This window comes from Lampris incognitus, chromosome 2 (genome assembly GCF_029633865.1).
Source record: "Lampris incognitus isolate fLamInc1 chromosome 2, fLamInc1.hap2, whole genome shotgun sequence".
Classification (NCBI taxonomy): Eukaryota; Metazoa; Chordata; class Actinopteri; order Lampriformes; family Lampridae; genus Lampris; species Lampris incognitus.
In genome coordinates, this window is record NC_079212.1 from 80,464,090 (window position 1) to 80,486,606 (window position 22,517).

General features: G+C 44.2%; 1 protein-coding gene across 1 annotated transcript in view; it reads left to right on the forward strand.

The window, feature by feature from the left end:
* The first annotated feature begins 4,279 nt into the window (after window positions 1–4,279).
* The window catches only part of dnajc14 (DnaJ (Hsp40) homolog, subfamily C, member 14), a 44,666-nt gene continuing 26,428 nt past the window's right edge, over window positions 4,280–22,517 (forward strand). The window contains exons 1-3 of the mRNA XM_056274316.1: window positions 4,280–4,461; window positions 6,305–7,804; window positions 8,000–8,106. Coding sequence (XP_056130291.1) covers window positions 6,512–7,804; window positions 8,000–8,106 — 1,400 coding nt within the window. The 5' untranslated portion in view covers window positions 4,280–4,461; window positions 6,305–6,511. The remainder of the gene's footprint in view (window positions 4,462–6,304; window positions 7,805–7,999; window positions 8,107–22,517) is intronic.

A 22,517-nucleotide genomic window follows, 5' to 3' on the forward strand; every position in this document is an offset into this window, starting at 1 on the left:
GTACGACTATATGGACACCGCGGCTGCGGTGACAGCCCGCCGCCAACCTGACGACGGGCTCTGTTATTACCATGCCAGGTTTGGGGCAAAAGCAAAACGGTGTCGCAAACCCTGCAGTTACAGGGTTCAGGGAAACGCCAAGGCCGGCGCTCGTTAACGGCTATGGGCGCCGGCCGTGACTGCAAGCTGTTGTTCATCAGAGACTCCTTGTCGGGCCGGCGGCTGCTGGTTGACTCTGGCGCTCAACGCAGCATACTACCAGCACAAGCTGTGGACACGATGACCGACAGTCACGGCCCCCAGATGGACGCCGCCAACGGCACGTCCATTCGGACGTACGGTATCAGACATGTGGACGTGTGTTTTGGCGGCCGACGTTTCGGCTGGGACTTTGTGATGGCTGCTGTATCCACCCCGCTCCTAGGTGCAGATTTCCTCTGTGCTTTCAACCTGCTGGTGGATGTTAAAAACTGTCGCGTGATTGATGCCGTCTCTTTTGCGTCATACCCCTGCACGCTTGGGGGCGCTGGAGCGCTGTGCCTCGCTAACACACTCTCCACCGGGGATCCATACCAACGCCTGCTCGCAAATTTCCCCGAGCTGACCACACCCACCTTCTCCTCGGCGGTGGCCAAGCACGGCGTGGAACATCATATCACCACAGTGGGGCCCCCAGTTTACGCCCGGGCCCGACGCCTCGACTCGGCCAAGCTCGCAATAGCCAGGGAGGAGTTTTCGACTATGGAGCGCCTCGGCATTGTCCGCCGTTCTGACAGCCCGTGGGCTTCCCCTCTTCACATGGTTACTAAGGCCAACGGGGGTTGGCGCCCGTGCGGGGACTACCGTCGCCTAAACAATGCCACGACCCCCGACCGGTACCCCATACCGCACATACAAGATTTCTCTACCCACCTGGCGGACGCTGCCATCTATTCCAAAATCGACTTAGTGCGGGGGTATCACCAAGTGCCGGTCCACCCACTGGATGTCCCAAAAACGGCTGTCATCACACCCTTTGGGCTCTTTGAGTTTTTACGTATGCCTTTCGGCCTTAAAGGGGCGGCGCAGACGTTTCAGCGCCTTATGGATTCTGTGCTCCGTGACATGCCATTTTTGTTTGTGTACTTAGACGACATCCTCGTGGCCAGCGCGTCGGCGGAGGAACACATGACGCACCTCAGACAGCTGTTTGACAGGCTCAGCGAACACGGCCTCATCATCAACCCAGCTAAGTGTCAGTTCGGGGAGTCGTCCATCACCTTCCTCGGGCACCACATCACTCCACAGGGGGCCGTTCCCCTCCCTGCCAGGGTTGAGGCTGTCACCATGTTCCCCCGCCCCCGCACTGTACAGTCGCTGCAGGAATTCCTGGGCATGGTGAACTTTTATAACCGTTTCCTGCCCCGTGCCGCCCACATCATGCGTCCCCTGTATGAGGCCCTGCGGGGTAAGAAGTCTAAGGACGAGCTGGACTGGTCTTCGGGGATGGACGAGGCTTTTGTGGCCGCCAAGACCGCGCTGGCCAACGCTGCGCTGCTAGCTCACCCGTCGCCTGCCGCCCCCATAGCCCTTACAACGGATGCCTCCGACTACGCCGTGGGGGCCGTGTGTGAGCAGTGGGTGGGGGGGGGCTGGCAGCCGTTGGCGTTCTTCAGTAAACAACTCCGTGAGAGCGAGCGCAAATACAGCACCTTTGATAGGGAACTACTGGGTCTCTTCCTCGCAACCAGACACTTTAGGTTCCTATTGGAGGGCCGACAGTTCACCGCTTTCGTGGACCACAAACCGCTGACGTTCTGTATGGCCAAAACCTCAGAACCGTGGTCTGGGCGTCAGCAGCGTCATCTCGCGGCGGTTTCCGAGTTTACCACGGACATACAACACGTGTCGGGCAAGGATAACTCCGTCGCCGACTGCCTTTCACGGGCGGTTGTTAACGCCGTTCACTTGGGACTCGACTACGCCGCTATGGCAGCGGACCAAGCCAAGGACGCGACCGTTCAAGACTACCGGTCGACCCCTACGGCGCTACGGCTGGAGGACGTGACGTTCGACGCGGCCAACACCACCCTCCTCTGTGACATCTCCACCGGTCAACCGCGCCCCCTGGTGCCTACTTCCTGGCGGCGCCGAGTTTTCGACACCGTCCACGGCCTTTCCCACCCGGGAGTGAAGGCCTCGACCAAATTGGTGAGCGTCAAGTTTGTTTGGCCTGGGCTCCGTAAGGATGTTAGAGCCTGGGCCGGCTCTTGTGTGGCGTGCCAACGCGCCAAGGTGCACCGCCATACCAAGGCCCCTTTGGCGCCGTTTGTGGTTCCAGAGAGGCGGTTTGACCACGTCAATGTTGACCTGGTGGGTCCCCTGCCCCCCTCCCGTGGTTATACGTTCCTCCTCACTATTGTGGACAGGGCCACCAGGTGGCCAGAGGCTATTCCCTTGTCCTCCACGACGGCAGCAGAGGTAGCACGGGCGTTCATCGGCTGCTGGGTGGCCCGTTTCGGCACACCGGGTGACATCACGAGCGACCGGGGCTCCCAGTTTACCTCGGAGCTCTGGACGGCGGTCGCTGAGCACCTGGGGATGAAGATCCACCGCACTACGGCGTACAACCCGCAGAGCAACGGACTTTGTGAGCGGTTCCATCGGGACATGAAAGCCGCTCTGCGGGCAAGCCTCACTGGCTGCGACTGGATGGACCGGCTCCCATGGGTCATGCTCGGCCTGCGTTCGGCCCCGAAGGAAGACCTCCAGACCTCCTCCGCTGAGCTGGTGTATGGCCAGCCCCTGCGAGTTCCGGGGGAGTTTCTTCCGGATGCTACGACTCCCTGGTCGGCCGCCTCTCACCTCAGTGCGTCCCGGAGCGCTGCCGGTGCCTTCGCTCCCGTTCCGATGTCTCAACACTGCCTCCCCCGGTCCTACGTCCCCAAGGATCTGCCATCGGCGAGGTACGTCTTCATTAGGCACGACAGCCATCGGTCCCCGCTGCAGCCCCCATACGACGGGCCCTTCCGCGTCCTGGAGGCGGGGGATAAGAACTTTGTGGTGGACATGGGGGGCAGGCCGGAGCGGGTCGCTATAGACCGTCTCAAGCCTGCTCACTTGGACATTGGGGAGCCAATGCAATTGGCCCTACCCCCGCGGCGGGGACGCCCTCCTAGGTCGGCCCCGGCACCTGCCTCTGTTCCTGCTTCGGCCCCGCCTATGGCCCGGGTTTCGGCCCCATCTGTTTCCCCTCCTGTGAAGCGCAGCCGTTATGGCCGCAGGGTCCACCCCCCGACTCGTCACTTGTTTTCCCCGTGACTTTGCACTATGTCATTGACTGTTCTGTTGTAGAGTCTATTTTTATGTTCATGAGTTGCGCTTTTGCTGTTTTGCATTGTTTTGTGTAGGTGAATTCTGGGGGGGCCTATGTGGTGACCCACATCTATATAACTAGAGACATTCACCTAAGAGAGAATGCACTTCCGCTTCCGGTCCAGGGAGTTCAGTGTCGTTGTCGAATATATGACATAAAAAGTTGGAGCTAGTAAACTACCTCGACTACGTCTACTCTCACGTCTCCTGTCTCGTTGTTTTCTAACTCCACAGTCTATCACATATGTCACGGCATACTGGAACCGGTTTGTGAATGACATACGCTGGAAGAAGGTCTGGATGCTTCCACATAAGTACCTAATCACAGATAAGACTAAAGAGGTGTCCTTTAAAATCATTCATAAATATTATCCGGCCAATCACTACATGCAGAAGTTCAGAAGAGTTGTAAACACGAACTGTTCTTTCTGTGACGAACATCCAGAAACAGTGTTACCCTTATTCTGTTCTGTTCTGTTCTGTTCTCACACCAAGACATTCTGGCAACAGCTTTGCACATTTGTTACTGATCGTCTTTTCAAAGACTTCGTTTTATTGTGGGAGAATGTAGTATTTGCTTTCTTTAGACACCCCAAAAAAGGCGACAAATATTTTTTTCATAATAAACCTGTTTTGGCAATTGGCAGTATTCACAGAATCAAATTCATGCACAAAAAAACCCTTTTTTTCTTGGAAGAAATTGAACAATATGTAAAACATTTATTTTTCTACACACAAAATGTCTGTTAAAACTGTTAATTTATGTACGTCTTTTAATATCTCTATGTGGTGGAATGTAATGTAGCCCTGGCTCCTTCTGTTATTTATCTGCGTTCCGTAAACGAATTCTGTTTTGTTAATAAAGAATTGTTTGGAAGAGAAAAAAAAGGAAGAACCGGAAACGAGGAAGGAGAAAAGACGATGCTGTAGAAGAAGAAGAAGAAGAAGAAGAAGAAGCAGGCGACGAGGAAGAAGAAGACAGTAAAGAAGAAAAAAGAAAGAAGAAGAAAAAAGCCAAAATAATAATAAGTAAACACGACGAAGTAACGAAAGTACAAGAAAACCGACGAACAACTGACTCTTGAAACACAAGTCACTGCGTTGGAGGTAATTAGCCAAACGTGGAGCTGATAAAACACGAGGGTTGTCTCATTCAGTTGCTAGATTAAATACGCTGCGAATTAGTTCAATCTTAGCTTTTTTATTTTTTTGTGCTAATTTTTACAGGAAGGAGAAATAAAAGCTAGTAACGCTAGCTAGCTTTCCCCCCTCTGCTACTGTTACACTAGCTGGACTTGTTAGCTAAAAACGTGTTTTTTTTTGTTTTGTTTTGTTTTTTGTCAGTCTTGTTTTAGATGGCTTGTTGCTTTCTGAATGTAGCTAGTCAAATAGCTTGCTACAAGCCCGCAACATTTACCCTGTTTACACGGGTTAGCGGCTTTCGCTGAAGTAGTTAGTTACTCATTTAAGCTAACTAACCTACCGTCTAGCTTTGGGTGCTAGCTTTGGTTACAGAAGGATTAGCTAACATAACTATTACACTGACTAATAGTTTACCAGGGAAGGATAATCATTGAATGACAGCTGTTGAGTATCTCAGCTTTCTGATTATGAGCTTTAGCCAACGGTTACGAAGGCAAAGCATGTGTAGACAGACTGGATACACGTCCTCATAATTAAGGAAATACTAGAGCCTACAGCAGTTCAGAATGATAATGGACGCACTAGGGTAACGAACTACGTGGCCAAGCCTTTGAACGCCTTTTCATGTGTGCTACAGAACCATTATGTTTTCTCGGCACAACTGTCAGTGCACGTGCACATATTTATATAGCAGTTAAGCAAGGAGGATTTTAACAGTGAGTTGGGCACAGAGAACATTAGTATAACTACATTTGAGTACATTATTATGTAGTTACATTTTGCTCTTTCTTAGTTCTGGCATGTCTAGTTTTGCAAGGAACTGCTTTTGCTTGCAATGATTGCAAGCAGAACCCTAAAAGAAATTACTCCCAACAAAAATATTGAGAATTAACCGGTAATAACGTTTCTAAGACCACAATAAATTAAGGAACACATGTAACCTCTCACAACCCCCCCCCAAAAAAAACCCCCAAACCTAGAGCTGTTACATTCATGGTGAAGACTAACTTCTTGGACTTTAAGAATATTGTGTTTTTTCCATGCAGTTGAGTGTCATTTGATATTACTGCTAATGACTATTATCGAAAAAAATACATGATTATACTTTTAAAAATATATTTTTTAGGGATAAACAATTTACCATTTCAGAATCAACATTGCAATGTACATGTATGATAGTCACAATTTAAAAGATGTAATGTAAGACAAATTAGGCCCATCAGTCATTTTAGCCTAAAACTCTTTTTTGTTTGATAGAAAACAAAATATAGAAAGGTCTGCTTTTAGGAATACAATTGAAGAAAGTTGTTTTGGTGCATCTGACAGTTGATATCCTTTAGTCTGATTTAATGACTTCTTGGATAACTGCCTTATTTTCCCCCTCTAAAATCACCCTAATCATTGCAAGAGTGATCACAAATGGAACTTTGAAAGGTAAAAGCTGCATATATCAGGTGAAAATATGTAAATTTTTTTATTACTCAGCTTAATGTTACAATACATAGTGCAAAAAAAGTTATTTTTCTCAATATTATTAGGCCCGAGATCTTTTATGATTTCAGTACGTCCTCAGATAAGTTGTTCTCTCCATCATCAATTGATTAGGTACTATTATTTTATTCAATTTACCAGATGTAAAATAATGTGTACTTTTTTTTGCAAGCATAGAAACATTGTTCTATGATGTATTTTAGTTGGATTCTCAATTCTGAAAAAAAAGACATGATTGTTGAAGTTGGCTAGTTACAAGCTCCTTGCAACTAGCTACATGTTTAGAGTGTGAAATAACTGTCTTGTTTCTTTTCAGATGAATACTCAGTACTTAGTTTGAGTTGTGGGATCTGTCACCATCTGGAACTGGTCACTGATATTGAGGAAATGAGACCAATTTTTAGGGCAACCCGAGTCTCACTCTTTCTTCAATTAAAGATGTTGGCAGAGAGAATGGACCTACGTCATCACTCTCTATGAGGTTCCATTCTCACAGCACTTAGAGAGAAGACTGTCGTAAAAAATGGACAAAGAGTTATCTGAGAGGGAAATTGATAGCATAACAGGAACTGAGGAGGAGACACTAGATGGCAGTCACTTGTGTGACGATCCCATTTCTGTGACCAGGCCTACTCAATGGAAAGTTAGAGTAACTGAGGGGGACTGTGAGCAAACACCTAAGGAGAAAAATATAACCTGTCTCATACGTAACCCTCAAGATACCCCAAATGAAGTCACTCCAGGAGACTCAGGAATTGGCAGCGCTGAAAATTGGGAATCTACTGAGGCCAAAAATGATACTGAGGAGGTTTCAAACAAGTTAGAAAAGCAGACAGCCAAGAGTAAGGAGAAGACACCGTTTATAGATGAGGAAGAGGATGATGGTCAAGAAGGAAGCCAAAATGAAGCTATAAAGGAGCAGTGTATGAATGGGGAGTCTAGTTGGAGGAACTCAGGAACTGGCAAGAGGTGCAGATCCAAGCACAATGGAGGGGTATTGTTTTCAGAACAGAGCAGTCACATTTCATCCAGTGCTTTTTCCTCTACCTCCTTTCAAAAATCAAATTTTGTATCAAGTGGTGGTAGGCACAAGCAGACCCGGAGACGTAACCACCATCATCAACAGAGTAAGGGCCGTAGGCGAACTGGCACTCAGCTCGCCTCGGCCTTCAAAGAGCTGCTGTCAGAGTTGCTTGGCTTCTGGTGCATCTCATACATCCATATGATAATTGAACTAATTGTCACTCTTACACACCATTGTGGAGTTGGTGTGGAGACTGGAGGGGTGAAACTGTACAACTTGGGTCTGCAGCTCCTTGTGAAGGTCACTGATATCCCTGGGATGAAAGCAGATGCTAGAAGAATTTTGGTATGGACGATAAGCACGGGAACAGAGCTGTTTGATAAGAGTGTGAGGTCAGTGAAGTGGGTAAAACGGGCTGCCTTAATGTGCTTTGGACTTGGCTGGGTGTTAATACTTCTGGGATCCCAGAGGGCAAAAAGTGTTCTCATTCGACTTGGTGGAGAGAGAGGTAAACAATGTTTGGCTGCCTTACAAGTCTCGACGTTCTGGAAGAGGGCCGCCCCCATACTGGGGAAAGTCATGAATTGCTTCAGGAGAGATGGCCATGTGCCTCCAGCCAACCCTGAGTCACCCAGTGGGACAGGGAAATGCCAGCCAGGTCAAGAACTTGAAAGATTACTGGCCTTTACAGGAGTACCAGAGGACGAACTTGACCCCTTTACAGTGCTTGGAGTAGAGTTTCATGCCACTGAGGCTGAGTTGAAGAGGGCCTACAGACAGCTGGCTGTCCAGGTGTGTCTACAATTAAAAGGGATTAATAAATACCTAAACAATTTAGCTTTTAAAAATAAGGAATGCATTGATGAAAAACTGATGGTATAACATCAGAAGTTTTGTGTAGACTTGGTGTTTATTTTCAATCTGTTGTGATTTATTGGTGTGAGTTTACCTCCTTATGCCTCTTTTTTTCTGTTGTCACTTTCATAGGTCCACCCTGACAAGAATAAACACCCGCGTGCTGGAGAGGCATTTAAGGTACTGAGGGCAGCATGGGATATTGTCAGTAACCCTGAAACACGGAGGGAGTATGAACTGTGAGTATCTCAAAGACCAATGCTAACTTTTGCTGTAATCAAAAGCACAGTTCGCTAAGCAGGAATCTGTGTGTTTTATTACCCATCCTCCATATCTCTGGTACAAACTCAGTCTTTCCCTGGTGCCAAGTCATGGTTTCTGCCAGTGTATTGCAAGCCTGGCGGCTCACCGGGCCTAGGTTAACCCCCCACCGGGCCTAAGCATTGGGGAATTTTTTTTTTAATGTATTTTTAAGATGTTTTTTTTTTTAACTACAGTTGCAGTGGGGCAGCTCTATTGGAAACATATAATGGTTGGAAAACTCACCAGCGACCTCTGTTGAATGCATTATAGGAAAACAGCAGGTCTGTGATCAATGTCCTTTACCCTCATTGTGTGAAGAATGACGTTCAGCGCTTCCAACTATCACAACTTAACGTTACCTAGCAACCTTAGCTAGCCAGCCAAACAGTCAGTAACACAGAGACTTCCTTTGTGACAGTTAGGGATAATGTCAAGGAGAAAAGGTAAAAGCCAAAAAACCTGAAGACAATTTTTCAGATGGCTACATACTGGAGGTGATGGCAATGAGGAAGAGACTCCACCGAGTCAACAACGTTAGCGCAGCCTTGGCCGAGATCTCTTGGTTGATCTCGCACAGTAGCCAAGCTGGATGTTTTTCAAGTTTTTTTTATAGAGTGCAAAAACTGTGTTATTATTTATTTTCATTCAAATTTTTTTCATATTTTGTATTAGTGAAACACAAGCAAACAATACTGGGAATACAGGTCACCATTTTTCATATTTTCTTTTTCCACCCACCCTTCCACCCCACCCAACCCCTGCATCTCAACAAAAGCACACAGTACAAAGAAATGTATATATATATATATATATATATATATATATATATATATATATATATATATATATATATGTACACGTATATAAAAGGAGAAGACATCGATAACCATCGTCTCCCCCCTAATAGCTAACATCAAAAACAACCACAACAACATCAATAATAATAATAATAATAAATGAGTGAATTAAATAAGCAAAGCCAAAGTACAAAATACTTGTACATACATAAATCATACGTAAAAAAAATTTAAAAAGTATGGACAATTGGTAATACACCAAATCAACATGACAATCTGCCCCCAAACGTCGCCTCCACCCCACGAGGTCACAGTCCAAGGTGTATGCAACTGCACATTGTTATATTTGCACGCATACCCATCAACATAAATGCATGCCTAATGTACCTATATATACATTATATGTATATGCATGCAAATGCATACCTCAGAACAGTATACCGTTGTCAAAACCAAATCACACATCCACTGCTCTAGTCCAATGGCATAGAGCGCATCGTTTCAAAGTGAGAGATAAGAGGCTGCCAGTGTTTGTAAAATTTTTCACCTGAGCCCCAGACAGCAAATTTGACCTTTTCCAATTTCAGAAATGACACTACATCCCGTAGCCAGGACATGTTTGAGGGGGTGAGCGATTTTTCCATAGGAGGAGACTACGGCGATGGGCAATTAAAGAGGCAAAGGAGATTACATTAATTTGTTTAGCAGTCATTTTAACTCCCTCCTCAGGGACACCAAAGATAGTAATTTGAGGCGATGGGTCCAGATTCAATTGCAAAATCTCCGATATAAGGTTAAAGAAAGACCTCCAGTATTCCGTCAAACTCGGGCATGACCAGAACATATGAGTCAAGTCTGCTGGTGCTTGAGAGCACCTGTCACAAAAATCATAGAGGTTTGGGTAAATCTTCGATAGTTTTGCTTTGCTAAAATGGATCCTATGAAGGACTTTGAATTGAATGAGACTAAGCCTCGCACAAGAGGAGGATGAGTGTATTGCGCATATTGCAGTGTCCCACCAATCGTCGCACAGAGTGATACCTAGTTCAGTCTCCCACTCCTGTCTTGATCTTAAGCAGAGGAGGGGAAGTCGTTGCTGATAAAAGATTGTATATAAAAGAAATATGGCCTTTTGACAAGTCAGTAACTGCAAGAAGATGGTCAATGCCCGAGATCGGCGGAGGCTGCGAAAATGCTGGGGTACTGGATTTGGCAAAGTTGCGAATTTGAAAATACCTAAACAGATCAGAATGTTCATGTTTGAATGTGGAACGTAATTGTGCAAAGCTAGCAAACAGGCCATCAACATAAAGATCACCCAGGCAGAATAGGCCTTGTCTGCCCCAGACGGCAAATCTTGAATCAATCTTGGCTGGTTGAAAGAGTTGATTGTTGCAGATAGGTGTAGCTAGAGGCAGAGAAGTACAGTTTAACTGTTGCCTAATTTGTTGCCAGATTTTCAAAGTGGTAACTACTATGGGGTTAGAGGAGTGCTGTTTAGGCTTAAATGGAAGACTGCTACACACCAATGTTTTTAGGGATGAAGAATGACAAGAGTTAGCTTCTGACTGAATCCAATTATCATCAGTGTGTGAGATCCAGAGTGCAATTTTATGCATGTTAGCAGCCCAGTAATATTATTGAAAATTTGGTAGACCGAATCCCCCCTGTAACCTCCCTCTCTGGAGCAAAGATTTACGAATTCGTGGGATTTTACCCCCCCCCCCCATATAAAATTTGAAATTATTGAATCCAATTGACGAAAGAAATGTTTAGGTAAAAAAATAGGTAGGCATTGAAATAAGTATACGTATCTGGGGAGCATGTACATTTTAATGGATTGTAATCTACCTGCTAGGGAGAGGGGTAAGCTGTTCCATCTCTGCAGATCAGTTTTCACCTTTGCTGTTAGAGCCGTAAGATTTTCCTCACATAGAGAGTGGATGGAAGTTGTAATATTTATTCCTAAGTATTTAAGCCTGGTGCTAGATAATCCGAAGGGAATATTAGACTGGGGTATTTCCTAGGCCAATTGATTAATAGGAAAGAGTTCATTTTTCTGTATATTTAGTGTACCCAGAGAAGTTACTAAAGGATTGGAGAGTGGCTAAAATATGCGGAATGGAATTTATTGTATTGGAAACGTAAAGGAGTTGGTCATCTGCATACAAGGATACTTTGTGCTCGGCATCACCTCTTTTGATCCCCGAAAACAACTTATCAGTCTTAAGAGTAATTGATAAAGGTTCAATAACAATGGCAAAAAGGAGGGGGGAAATCGGGCATCCTTTACGTGTCCTGCGTGAGAGGGGAAATAATTGTGGTCGCTGATTGTTGGTACATACGCAGGCCTGTGGGGGAAGCATACAGTAAGCGTATCCGGGATGTGAATTTCTCTCCGAACCCAAATTGCTTTAATGTGAAGAACAGATGGCTACACTGAACTCGATCAAAAGCTTTTTCTGCATCGAGAGATATAACCACCTCAGGATTAGACAGAGGGGCTGGGGAGTGAATGATGTTAAGAAGTCTCCGTATGTTTGCGAAGGAGTGATGGTTTTTAATAAATCCCGTTTGGTCAATTGAAATTATAGAGGGCAAAATAGTCTCGATTCTAGCTGCAAGGACTTTAACAAGTAACCTTTCGTCAACATTAAGAAGCGAAATAGGTTGATAAAAAGAGCATAAATTGGGATCTTTGTCCTTTTTAAGGATCAGTGAAACTGAGGCTTGGGTAAGTGTTGGTGGTAGTGTGCCTTTTTGGAGAGAGTCCTCGAACATCTCCAAAAGCAAAGGTGCCAACCGATTGGAAAACTTCGTATAAAAATCCGCAGGATAGCCGTCCAGTCCCGGGGATTTCCCACTTTGCATTGACTTGATGGCATCCATTATTTCGTTTAGATTTAGAGGTGTCTCCAGGTTTTTGTGTTGTTCTGGTGTTAATTTAGTAATATTGAGCCCATTAAAGAAATTTAACACGTCAGCATCACCAGGTGAGTCAGATTTGTATAGATCAGAATAATAGGCTCTGAAAGTCTCATTAATTTCAGAGGGGTTAGATGTCAGTGAACCTGAGTTATTGGTTATTTGAGAAATCTGCTGTGAGACCATCCCCCTCTTCAACTGATGTGTGAGAAGGCACCCTGGCTTATCCCCATGTTCGTACTATGTTCCCCGAGCTTTAAGCAGCATCTTCTCTGCATCCTTTGTGGACAAAAGATTGGATTCAGTTTGGAGAGCAAGTCTCTCCTTGAACAGTTCAGGAGATGGTGAAATGGAACATCGGCGGTTTAGATAAGCTATTGCCACTGTAAGCTCACGTTGTCGTCTCTTTCGTACCTTATTATGGTGAGCGGTATATGAAATTATCTCCATTATCTTGCCTTAAGGGTTTCCCATAGTAAAGATGGACTGTTATCAGTTTTGTTAGTCTCCACAAAGAGGTCAATAGACTGGGTAATAAGAGTACAAAATTTAGCATCGGACAGAAACGTGGAATCCAATCTCCAGAAGTGACTCTCTCTATGATGGTTTTCAAGGCTCAAGTCAAGTATCACAGGGGGAGTGGTCAGAATTAACTCTAGAGGAGTGTTCAACTGAGGTTGCTGTGGGAAGAAGTGTCTTATCTATGAAAAAATAATCTATATGGGAGTAAGAATTATGGACATGTGAATACAAAGAATAGTGCCTATCAGTTGGATGAGAGAATCTTCATGGGTCGACACAGCCGCACTGATCCATAAAGGTAGCCAGTGCTTGCGACATCTTAGAAGGTGTAACTGTTCTAGAGCTAGATCTGTCGAGACTGGGATCCATCACACTATTAATGTCTCCTCCAAATATTAGCTTGTGAGTGCGTAAATTGGGAAGCGACGATGTAAGTTTCTTCATAAAATCTACATCATCCCAATTTGGGGCATACACAGAGACAAGAACAACCAGGGTTTGATAAAGGGAGCCAGTTACTATAATATATCGCCCGTTAGAGTCACAGAGGATGTTAGAGGGAATAAAATTTCCTTTTTTGTTAATCAAGATGGCTGTACCTCTCGTTTTAAGGTTGAACGTAAAGTGAAAAATATGACCTATCCAGGGTCTCCTAAGTCGTTGGTGGTCTATTGTGCTTAAGTGTCTTTCTTGTAAGAATGTGATGTCTGTGTTTAATTGTTTCAGGTGAGAAAATACTCTAGCTCGCTTCACAGGTCCATTCAGGCCCCCTACGCCATGAGATAATTTTGATGGAGCCTCTCACTCTCACTGAACTGCTTGGGTTATTCGTCATAACAATTTCTGAAAGTCAAATGATAATGGGATACGGTGATTTGGTTCACTTGAAAAGTCGTCGGGCATACATGCAAACCCAGTAAGGTACTGCAGCAAGCAGAGTGACAGACACATGCCAATCCGAATGCAAAAACAGGTAATGGGGGGGGGGGGGATAATAATAATAATTTAAAAAAAACCCAAAAAGAACAAAAAAAAAAACAAAAAGCAAGCAAAACAAAAACATACCCCCCCATACCAGCCCGCCCTCCCCCCCTGTACCTATGCTCATCTTCCCACCTATGATGAGCTGCAGGCAAAACTATGTATTAACCTCCGGAATAACTAAATGAAAGCACTATCCTTCTTATTCCTCTATCCTTTTAACAGAGAGCACTACCGAGCTTGCAAACACACATCAACAGATTTAGAAATAAAACAGGAACAGAGCAGAGTAGCACAAAAATGCAAGAAAAAAATAACGTAGTATATGTATATGTGTGCACGTCCACATCTACATACCCATACATACATATGCACATGCAACTATATACAGTGGCGTGAAAAAGTGTTTGCCCCCTTCCTGATTTCTTATTTTTTTGCATGTTTGTCACACTTAAATGTTTCAGATCATCAAACAAATTTAAATATTAGACAAAGATAACACAAGTAAACACAAAATGCCGTTTTTAAATGAAGGTTTTTATTATTAAGGGGAAAAAAAATCCAAAGCTACATGGTCCTGTGTGAAAAAGTGATTGCCCCCTAAACCTAATAACTGGTTGGGCCACCCTTAGCAGCAACAACTGCAATCAAGCGTTTGTGATAACTGGCAATGAGTCTTTTACAGTGCTGTGGAGGAATTTTGGCCCACTCATCTTTGCAGAATTGTTGTAATTCGGCCACATTGGAGGGTTTTCGAGCATGAACCGCCTTTTTAAGGTCATGCCACAGCATCTCAATCGGATTCAGGTCAGGACTTTGACTAGGCCACTCCAAAGTCTTCATTTTGTTTTTCTTAAGCCATTCAGAGGTGGACTTGCTGGTGTGTTTTGGATCATTGTCCTGCTGCAGAACCCAAGTGTGCTTCAGCTTGAGGTCATGAACAGATGGCCGGACATTCTCCTTCAGGATTTTTTGTTAGAAAGCAGAATTCATGGTTCCATTTACCACAGCAAGTCTTCCAGGTCCTGAAGCAGCAAAACAGCCCCAGACAATCACACTACCACCACCATATTTTACTGTTGGTATGATGTTCCTTTTCTGAAATGTTGTGTTACTTTTACGCCAGATGTAATGGGACACACACCTTCCAAAAAGTTCAACTTTTGTCTCGTCAGTCCACAGAGTATTTTCCCAAAAGTCTTGGGGATCATCAAGATGTTTTCTGGCAAAACTGAGATGAGCCTTTATGTTCTTTTTGCTCAGCAGTGGTTTTCGTCTTGGAACTCTGCCATGCAGGCCATTTTTGCCCAGTCTCTTTCTTATGGTGGAGTCATGAACACTGACCTTAACTAAGGCAAGTGAGGCCTGCAGTTCTTTGGATGTTGTTGTGGGGTCTTTTGTGACCTCTTGGATGAGTCGTTGCTGCGCTCTTGGGGTAAATTGGTCGGCCGGCCACTCCTGGGAAGGTTCACCACTGTTCCATGTTTTCGCCATTTGTGGATAATGGCTCTTACTGTGGTTCGCTGGAGTCCCAAAGCTTTAGAAATGGCTTTATAACCTTTTCCAGACTGATAGATTTCAATTACTTTGTTTCTCATTTGTTCCTGAATGTCTTTGGATCGCAGCATGATGTCTAGCTTTTGAGGATCTTTTGGTCTACTTCACTTTGTCAGGCAGGTCCTATTTAATTGATTTCTTGATTGAGAAGAGGTGTGGCAGTAATCAGGCCTGGGTATGGCTAGAGAAATTGAACTCAGCTTTCCAAAGATGTGATAAACCACACTTAATTTATGTTTTAACAGGGGGGGGGGCAATCACTTTTTCACGCAGGGCCATGTAGGTTTGGATTTTTCTTTTCCCTTAATAATAAAAACCTTCATGAAGAAACTGCATTTTGTGTTTACTTGTGTTATCTTTGTCTAACATTTAAATTTGTTTGATGATCTGAAATATTTAAGTGTGACAAACATGCAAAAAAATAAGAAATCAGGAAGGGGGCAAACACTTTTTCACACCACTGTACATGCACACATACACGTACGCACACGCTTAATCACACACGCAAACACACACAGACTCCACACCATTACTGTAAGGGCTGCTATAGCTATCCTGATAAACTAAATAAAAGAGAAGAGCCTTATGGCTGACGCGTGTTCCACTTTTCTGTTTGGTCCAAGAGTGATTCTTCCTTTGCGTTTTAAATATTTATTTAAACTTGCTTGAAGATACACAGTGAAATAATGAATTGCATCCATGAAATAATAACTTTTATCCTGACCTAATACACGTATGCACAAAGCACAAATACACGTAGGCTATGCACGTATACACGTAGGCTATGCACGGTCACGTAAGGCTATGCACGAATACACGTGGGCTATGCACGTCACATAGGCTATGCACGAATACACGTAGGCTATGCAAGGGCTGTGCACGTATGCACGTAGGCTATGGACGAATACAGGTAGGCTATGCAAGGGCTGTGAACGGTCAGAAAAACCGCGTGGCTCCACACTTCCATTCTAGGCAACTCGCCTTCCGCTTACTTCCTCCTCCGGAGCGTGTTAACCCAGGAACACCCTTCTCAAGTTCTTAAAGTGACATGCACCTATCTAAGACTACACAGCAGACTTAATACATAAAGAAAGCAGTTACCTAAAGTGTACGATGTGTAAAAAATAAGTGTTTAAACTAATTATTATTCAAATTACTAATTAAAACATTAATTATTAACCATTAGGAGACATTTGGCACCTACATTACCGGCCCCTAATTGTTCTGATAATGCTAAAGCCTCGAACAGTTACCACATCCATAACAAATTACATATCAAATTACATCAATACATAAAATGAACAGGCATTTGTATTATCAGACCAAACATCTGATGTTACAAAATATGAAAAGAAAGTGCTTGGTAAGCACACAGTCCAATATTTCGCCAGTCAGCTTGACAGGTCCTTTTTCTGAAAGGAAAAAAGAGAGAGAGAGAGAGAGCAGAGGTTTCCAGCACATGGCTCATCGAGGGGGCTCAGTCTTTACCACCTGCCCATTCAAAGTCCATGAGGAGACAGATCTTTGTGATGGGTCTGTCCAAGATGTTGGTCTTTGTCTTGATGCGAACTCTGCGAACAAGCCTCTTCTTGTCTGGAATTGCCTCAATGACTTTTCCCATAATCCATGAATTTCTTGGAGCACAGTCATCTGCCAGAAGAACCACGTCTCCTTCTGCAAAGTTTCTTGATGCTGTGGACCATCGTTGCCACTCCTGGAGTTGAGGTAGGTACTCTTTAATCCATATCTTCCAAAACAAATCTGACATATATTGCACCTGCCTCCATTTACGCCTTGAGTAGAGATCATCCTTGTCGAATAATCCTGGTGGTAATGATGGTTTCACCTTCAGTAGCAGGAGATGATTGGGCGTCAGTGCCTCCAAGCCATTTGGCTCACTAGATGCCTTTGTGATAGGTCAGCTGTTGATGATCGACTCAACCTCACATAAGACTGTGTGAAGGCTTTCTTCATCAAGGACTTGTTCTCTCACAATGGAATTCAGTACCTTTCTAACTGATCTTATTAACCGCTCCCACACTCCGCCATGATGAGAAGCTGTGGGAGGGTTGAATGTCCATTTAATCCCATATTGATGAAACAAATGCTGAAATTTTGAGGTGTTCCAGTCAGCAATGGCTGCCTTCTGCTCACGATTGGCCCCAACAAAGTTTGTCCCATTATCTGAACGAATCTGTTTCACTTGTCCTCTCCTTGCTATGAAGCGCCAGACTGCGTTTATGCACGAGTCTGTGTCCAATGATGAGGCAAGCTCAATGTGAACTGCGTGAACAGCTAAACAAGTGAGGAAGACATCATATGTCTTTGTGAGGCTTCCAGGTTTCACCTCAAGTGGTCCGAAATAGTTCACCCCAACTCTGGTGAAGGGTGGATCATCTGGCATCAACCGATCTCGAGGAAGATCAGCCATTAGTTGTTTCCCAACTGTTCCATGTAAGCAACGGCATGTAACACAATTTGAGAGAACCCTTCGAATTGCTGTGTTGGCACTAGGGATCCAAAATCTCTGCCGCAGTTCGGAGAGCATATGATTGCGGCCTCCATGTCCAGTTTCCTCATGGATCTGTCGTAGAACTACATCAACAATGGGAAGTCTCTAGACAGAATGACAGGCTGCTTACAACTTTCTGGCATAGCCGCTCGACATAGCCTTCCACCAACTCGCAACAGACCATCTTGAAACACGGGGTTCAGCTTATACAAGTGGCTACTGCGCTTCACATTCTGTCCCTTGAGTAGAGCTAAAATCTCATCAGAGAACTTCTCTTTCTGACAGAATTTGATCACGTCCTGACACATTGATATGGCTGCTTCATCTGTAGCAACAGATTTCAGGCAGTCATCCACGTAGACATTCTGCAACACTGTCTCTACCACTTCAGCTTTGAACTGCCCACTCTGGTCTTCGGCATACTTTCCCAGAGCAAAACTGGCACAGCTATGTGAAGACGTAGCCCCAAACAAGTGTACAGTCATTGTGTGCTCAGACAAGGCTTGGTTATTGTCACCACCTGTCCACCCAAGGAATCTGAGTAAATCAGAGTCATCATCAGGCACTCTAACCTGGTGCAACATTGCTTCCACATCTGCCATGACTGCAACGGGTTCTTGTCTGAATTGGATTACAATGCCAATTAGACTACTGGTCAGGTCTGGACCTTGAAGAAGCTGCTCATTTAAGGATGTGCCCTGATAGGATGCAGCGCAGTCAAACACAACTCTCAGTTTCTGTTTCACTGGGTTGTATACTGCATGGTGCGGTATATACCACACTTTCCCTTCCATGTGTGTCAATTCTTCATTGGACAATTGCACTGCATAATGCTTTTGAATAAGCTGTTCCATGAAATCTGTGTATTCCTGTTGAAAGCAGGCATTCCTGATGAACTTCTGCTGTAAGTTTTGTGCTCGCTGTTCAGCTATCTTGCGATTATTTGGGATGTCGACCATTTTGCTCTTTAGCGGTAAACATGTGGTGTAATGACCATCCACCAGTTTAGCTGATTATATGACCTTGTCCAAGAACTGATGATCATCTCTAGACATCTCTACATCATCATGTTTTCCTCCCTCAGGGAAATCCATCTTGAACTGTTGAAGCCATAGGTTCTCTAAACAGGCCACAGATATACGATTCACCGTTGTCTTCATTGGTTTTCTCGTATCTGCATGACTGCAGAGTTCCCTTAAGGGCCCATTCACGGTCCAACCTAGTTTGGTTCTTACAGCGTATGGTCCATTACCAACACTGCTCATCACTTCCCACGGCTCCATAGCTTTGGGTACATTTGCTCCAATGAGCAGTCCAATGTCGGCCTCAATTTGAGGGAGGTAGATTTCTTTGAGGTAAGACCAACTTTCAAGATCCTTCTGCTGGGGTATGTTTTCTTTACCTACAGATATTGACCTTTGCGTGAAGACATCTGGAAGTTCAAGGAACTCGCCGCCTGACAAACGGCTGACCTCCAAGCCAGACACCACGTAAGTGCATACAGGTTTTTGTTCGTTCATGGTTCTCAGCAGTATGTCGGTCTTCCTTCCATTGAGCTTTAACTTATCCATCAATGCCTTCGTGCAGAATGTGGCAGAGCTCCCTGGGTCCAGAAAAGCATAAGTCTGCACCACCACACTTCCCTTCTTGGCTTTGACTTGGAAGTATTGCGAGTGTGCAGTCATCTTCTCCGGCCCCAGTAGACTCATAACCATCAGACTCTGCACAGACAAATGCACTCAAAACTGTTTGACCTTCACAGTTATCAGTCTTCTTCTTTAGCTCAGCAACCGTGTCCTTTCTCTTAATGTGCAGCAGTGTGGGATGAGCTAAGGAACACACCTGACAGCTCACCTTTACTTTACAGGCTTTGCTCATGTGACCATGCTTCAAGCAGCTAAAACATAGTCCTTTGCCTCTCATGAATTCCAACTTGTCTTTGTGTGGCTTGTCTTTTAGTTTACTACATGACTCCATGGTGTGTTCACCCTTACAGACGAGACATGTCCTTGTTGTATGGGATTCGTGTGTTCTGTTTGCACTTCATCTTTCGTTTGACAATCCAATGGTATAGCGGTTGTAGTGAATGACTTCTTGATTCCACTTCTTTTCTGTGCTCTATGATCATCTTGTTTAGTTGTGGATCCTTTAGCAGTTGTGCCTTGCTTTATATTGCCAAAGATTGGATGAAGTGCAATTTTGGCCTGTTTGTTTATGAACTCAACCAGATCTTTAAACCTGACTCTCTTGTCACATTGCTCCTGTACACTACACAGAACAGCTCTCCACCTTTCACGTAGCTTGTATGGAAGCTTTGCTACGATAGCCTTTAAGTTCACAACATTATCCAGTTCTTCCATGTAACTCACTTCAGTCATGGTATTACAGCATGCCGTTAGAAAGAGTGAAAATGCATTTAAAGCTTCTCCATCCTCTGGCGTGATAGGTGTCCAGCTCAAGTCCTTGTTCATGTAGGCTACAGCAATCTTGTAATCATTCCCAAAATGCTCTTTGAGCAGCTCTTTAGCCCTGCAATAACCTACATCTGACTTCATATGAAGACAACTTTTTATCAGCTCTTTAGTTGGACCACTAGTGAACTGCTCTAAGAAGTCGAGACGGTCCTTATAGCTTTCGGTGCGGGATTCTACTCCATGCTCAAAGGCTCTTACAAAAAGATTGTAGTCTAAAGGATCACCGCTGAAGATAGGGATGTCTAACGGTGGCAAGGTCGTAATTTTTTGCTGCTTCACTATCAACTCTGTAATGCTATTCTGGCGTGTCATGAAACTGCAGAGCGTTTCTAATGCATGATCATCTGCAATAAAATTACTAGACTGACCTACACCAGTGGGCTGGGGACAAAGTGACCTGAATTCTTCACCTCCGTTTTCTGTGTTGATGATTGGCTCTGCATGTGGTGGTAGAACTCCAGATTCAATAGTCATTTGACATGTAGGACTTAGGATAAGCGCTCAGGATCAACATTTTCTAATATTTTGATTTTTAGCATCAGATGCAGCAATAGCAGTTTGTAGTTCTATTGCTTCCCTTTTTGCCTTCAACTCAGCTTCCTGATGTTCAAGATCTTGATTCTGCTTGAGAGCAGCAGCCTTTGCAAGTAATGTGGCTCTCTCTACCTCAATCTTGAGGTGCACTGAGGAAGCACTGGAGGACGCCCACGCCTTCTACTCTTAATGCTCGAAGCAAAGGATGCCATTGATACACTGTCTGTAGGCTTTACCTCAGCATCACAGCGTCTAGCTTGCTCTACCCGCTCCTCGACTGCCTTTAGCCACGTTTCTACTTCTTGTATAAATCCTCTTACATGACTGATTTTAGACTCATATGAATTTTGATCTTCAGAGAACTTGTCGTCATGGATTAATTGTTTTATATTGTAATATAGCTTGTTTATTTCCCCTAGCGAATCCTGATAATCCAAATGTAATTTCCTTTTCACTGCATTGACGTTAGCATCATCTTCCATTAGCCGCTCCAGCTCATTTGCCTGGTTGGTTAGCTGACCTAGCTTAGCTCTTCTAGACTGTGTTAACCTCTGCAGTTTGTCCTCGACAGCCTTTTCCGTCATTTTCGCATACCTCTTTTGACGAGGTAGCTCCTCAAACCTTTCTTCCATATTTCCCGTTACTTTGAAACGTCTTCAAATGAAGCAATGCTAGCGATAAGTTTTTTACTGCTTACCGTGCTGCCTTTCTTTTTACCGTCGCTCACCAGTGCTCGGGTAATCCTCGTCAGCGAGTTTCCTTGCTGTCCACAATGCCTTGAATCCGTCTCAATCTTCCTTTTCCACTTGGAGCAGGAGAGTTTTTCTGACAGAGATGTAAGGGCTGCTATAGCTATCCTGATAAACTAAATAAAAGAGAAGAGCCTTATGGCTGACGTGTGTTCCACTTGTCTGTTTGGTCCAAGAGTGATTCTTCCTTTGCGTTTTAAATATTTATTTAAACTTGCTTTAAGATACACAGTGGAATAATGAATTGCATCCATGAAATCATAACTTTTATCCTGACTTAATACACATATGCACAAAGCACAAATACACGTAGGCTATGCACGTATACACGTAGGCTATGCACGGTCACGTAGGCTATGCACGAATACACGTAGGCTATGCACGTCACATAGGCTGTGCACGAATACACGTAGGCTATGCAAGGGCTGTGCACGGTCAGAAAAACCGTGTGGCTCCACTCTTCCATCCTAGGCAACTCGCCTTCCGCTTACTTCCTCTTCCGGAGCGTGTTAACCCAGGAACACCCTTCTCGAGTTCTTAAAGTGACATGCACCTATCTAAGACTACACAGCAGACTTAATACATAAAGAAAGCAGTTACCTAAAGTATACGATGTGTAAAAAATAAGTGTTTAAACTAATTATTATTCAAATTACTAATTAAAACATTAATTATTAACCATTAGGAGACATTTGGCTCCTACAATTACCTTGAAGGGCCAAAGCCATTTAAGAAGCAGGTTCTGATTTTGAGATGATTGCAGTTTGAAAAAAAAAAGTCCGAAGTAGATTACTATGTTCAGTGGTAGCCATTGTTAGCTTAGGCTCTGGAGGTATGGTAGGGCCTGTGATCGTAGTGTTTCCTGTCTGGTTGCTGGTCTTATTTTTGCCAGACATTGTTAAAATTTATATTGTAGCCCGTTCCTGCAACACTAAATACATTCGAGATTTACTGTTGATGTGAATAGTAAGGATTTACGAAATCGCTCGGGAATGGCTCTCTGTGCGTCTGCTTCACTCGGTCGCCATACCGATTCAATTTAATTGAATTTCTTTTGTTGTTGTTGAAAACACAGCATTCCAAGACTGTACATTGTCAGTAAGATTCTGCTGTAGTTGTTGATTTTTAAAAAAAATGTGGGTTGAATAAATGACTTACTTATAACAACACATTACGTAGTCATATTTTCAAATCGTCAGTCAGCTTTTAGCACTGACTTAATGTAGGGCCCTATGGAATCTGTGTTGTAGCTTTTTTAAATTCTCCATTCCGGGATTCTATCTGTGCTTCAGTTAT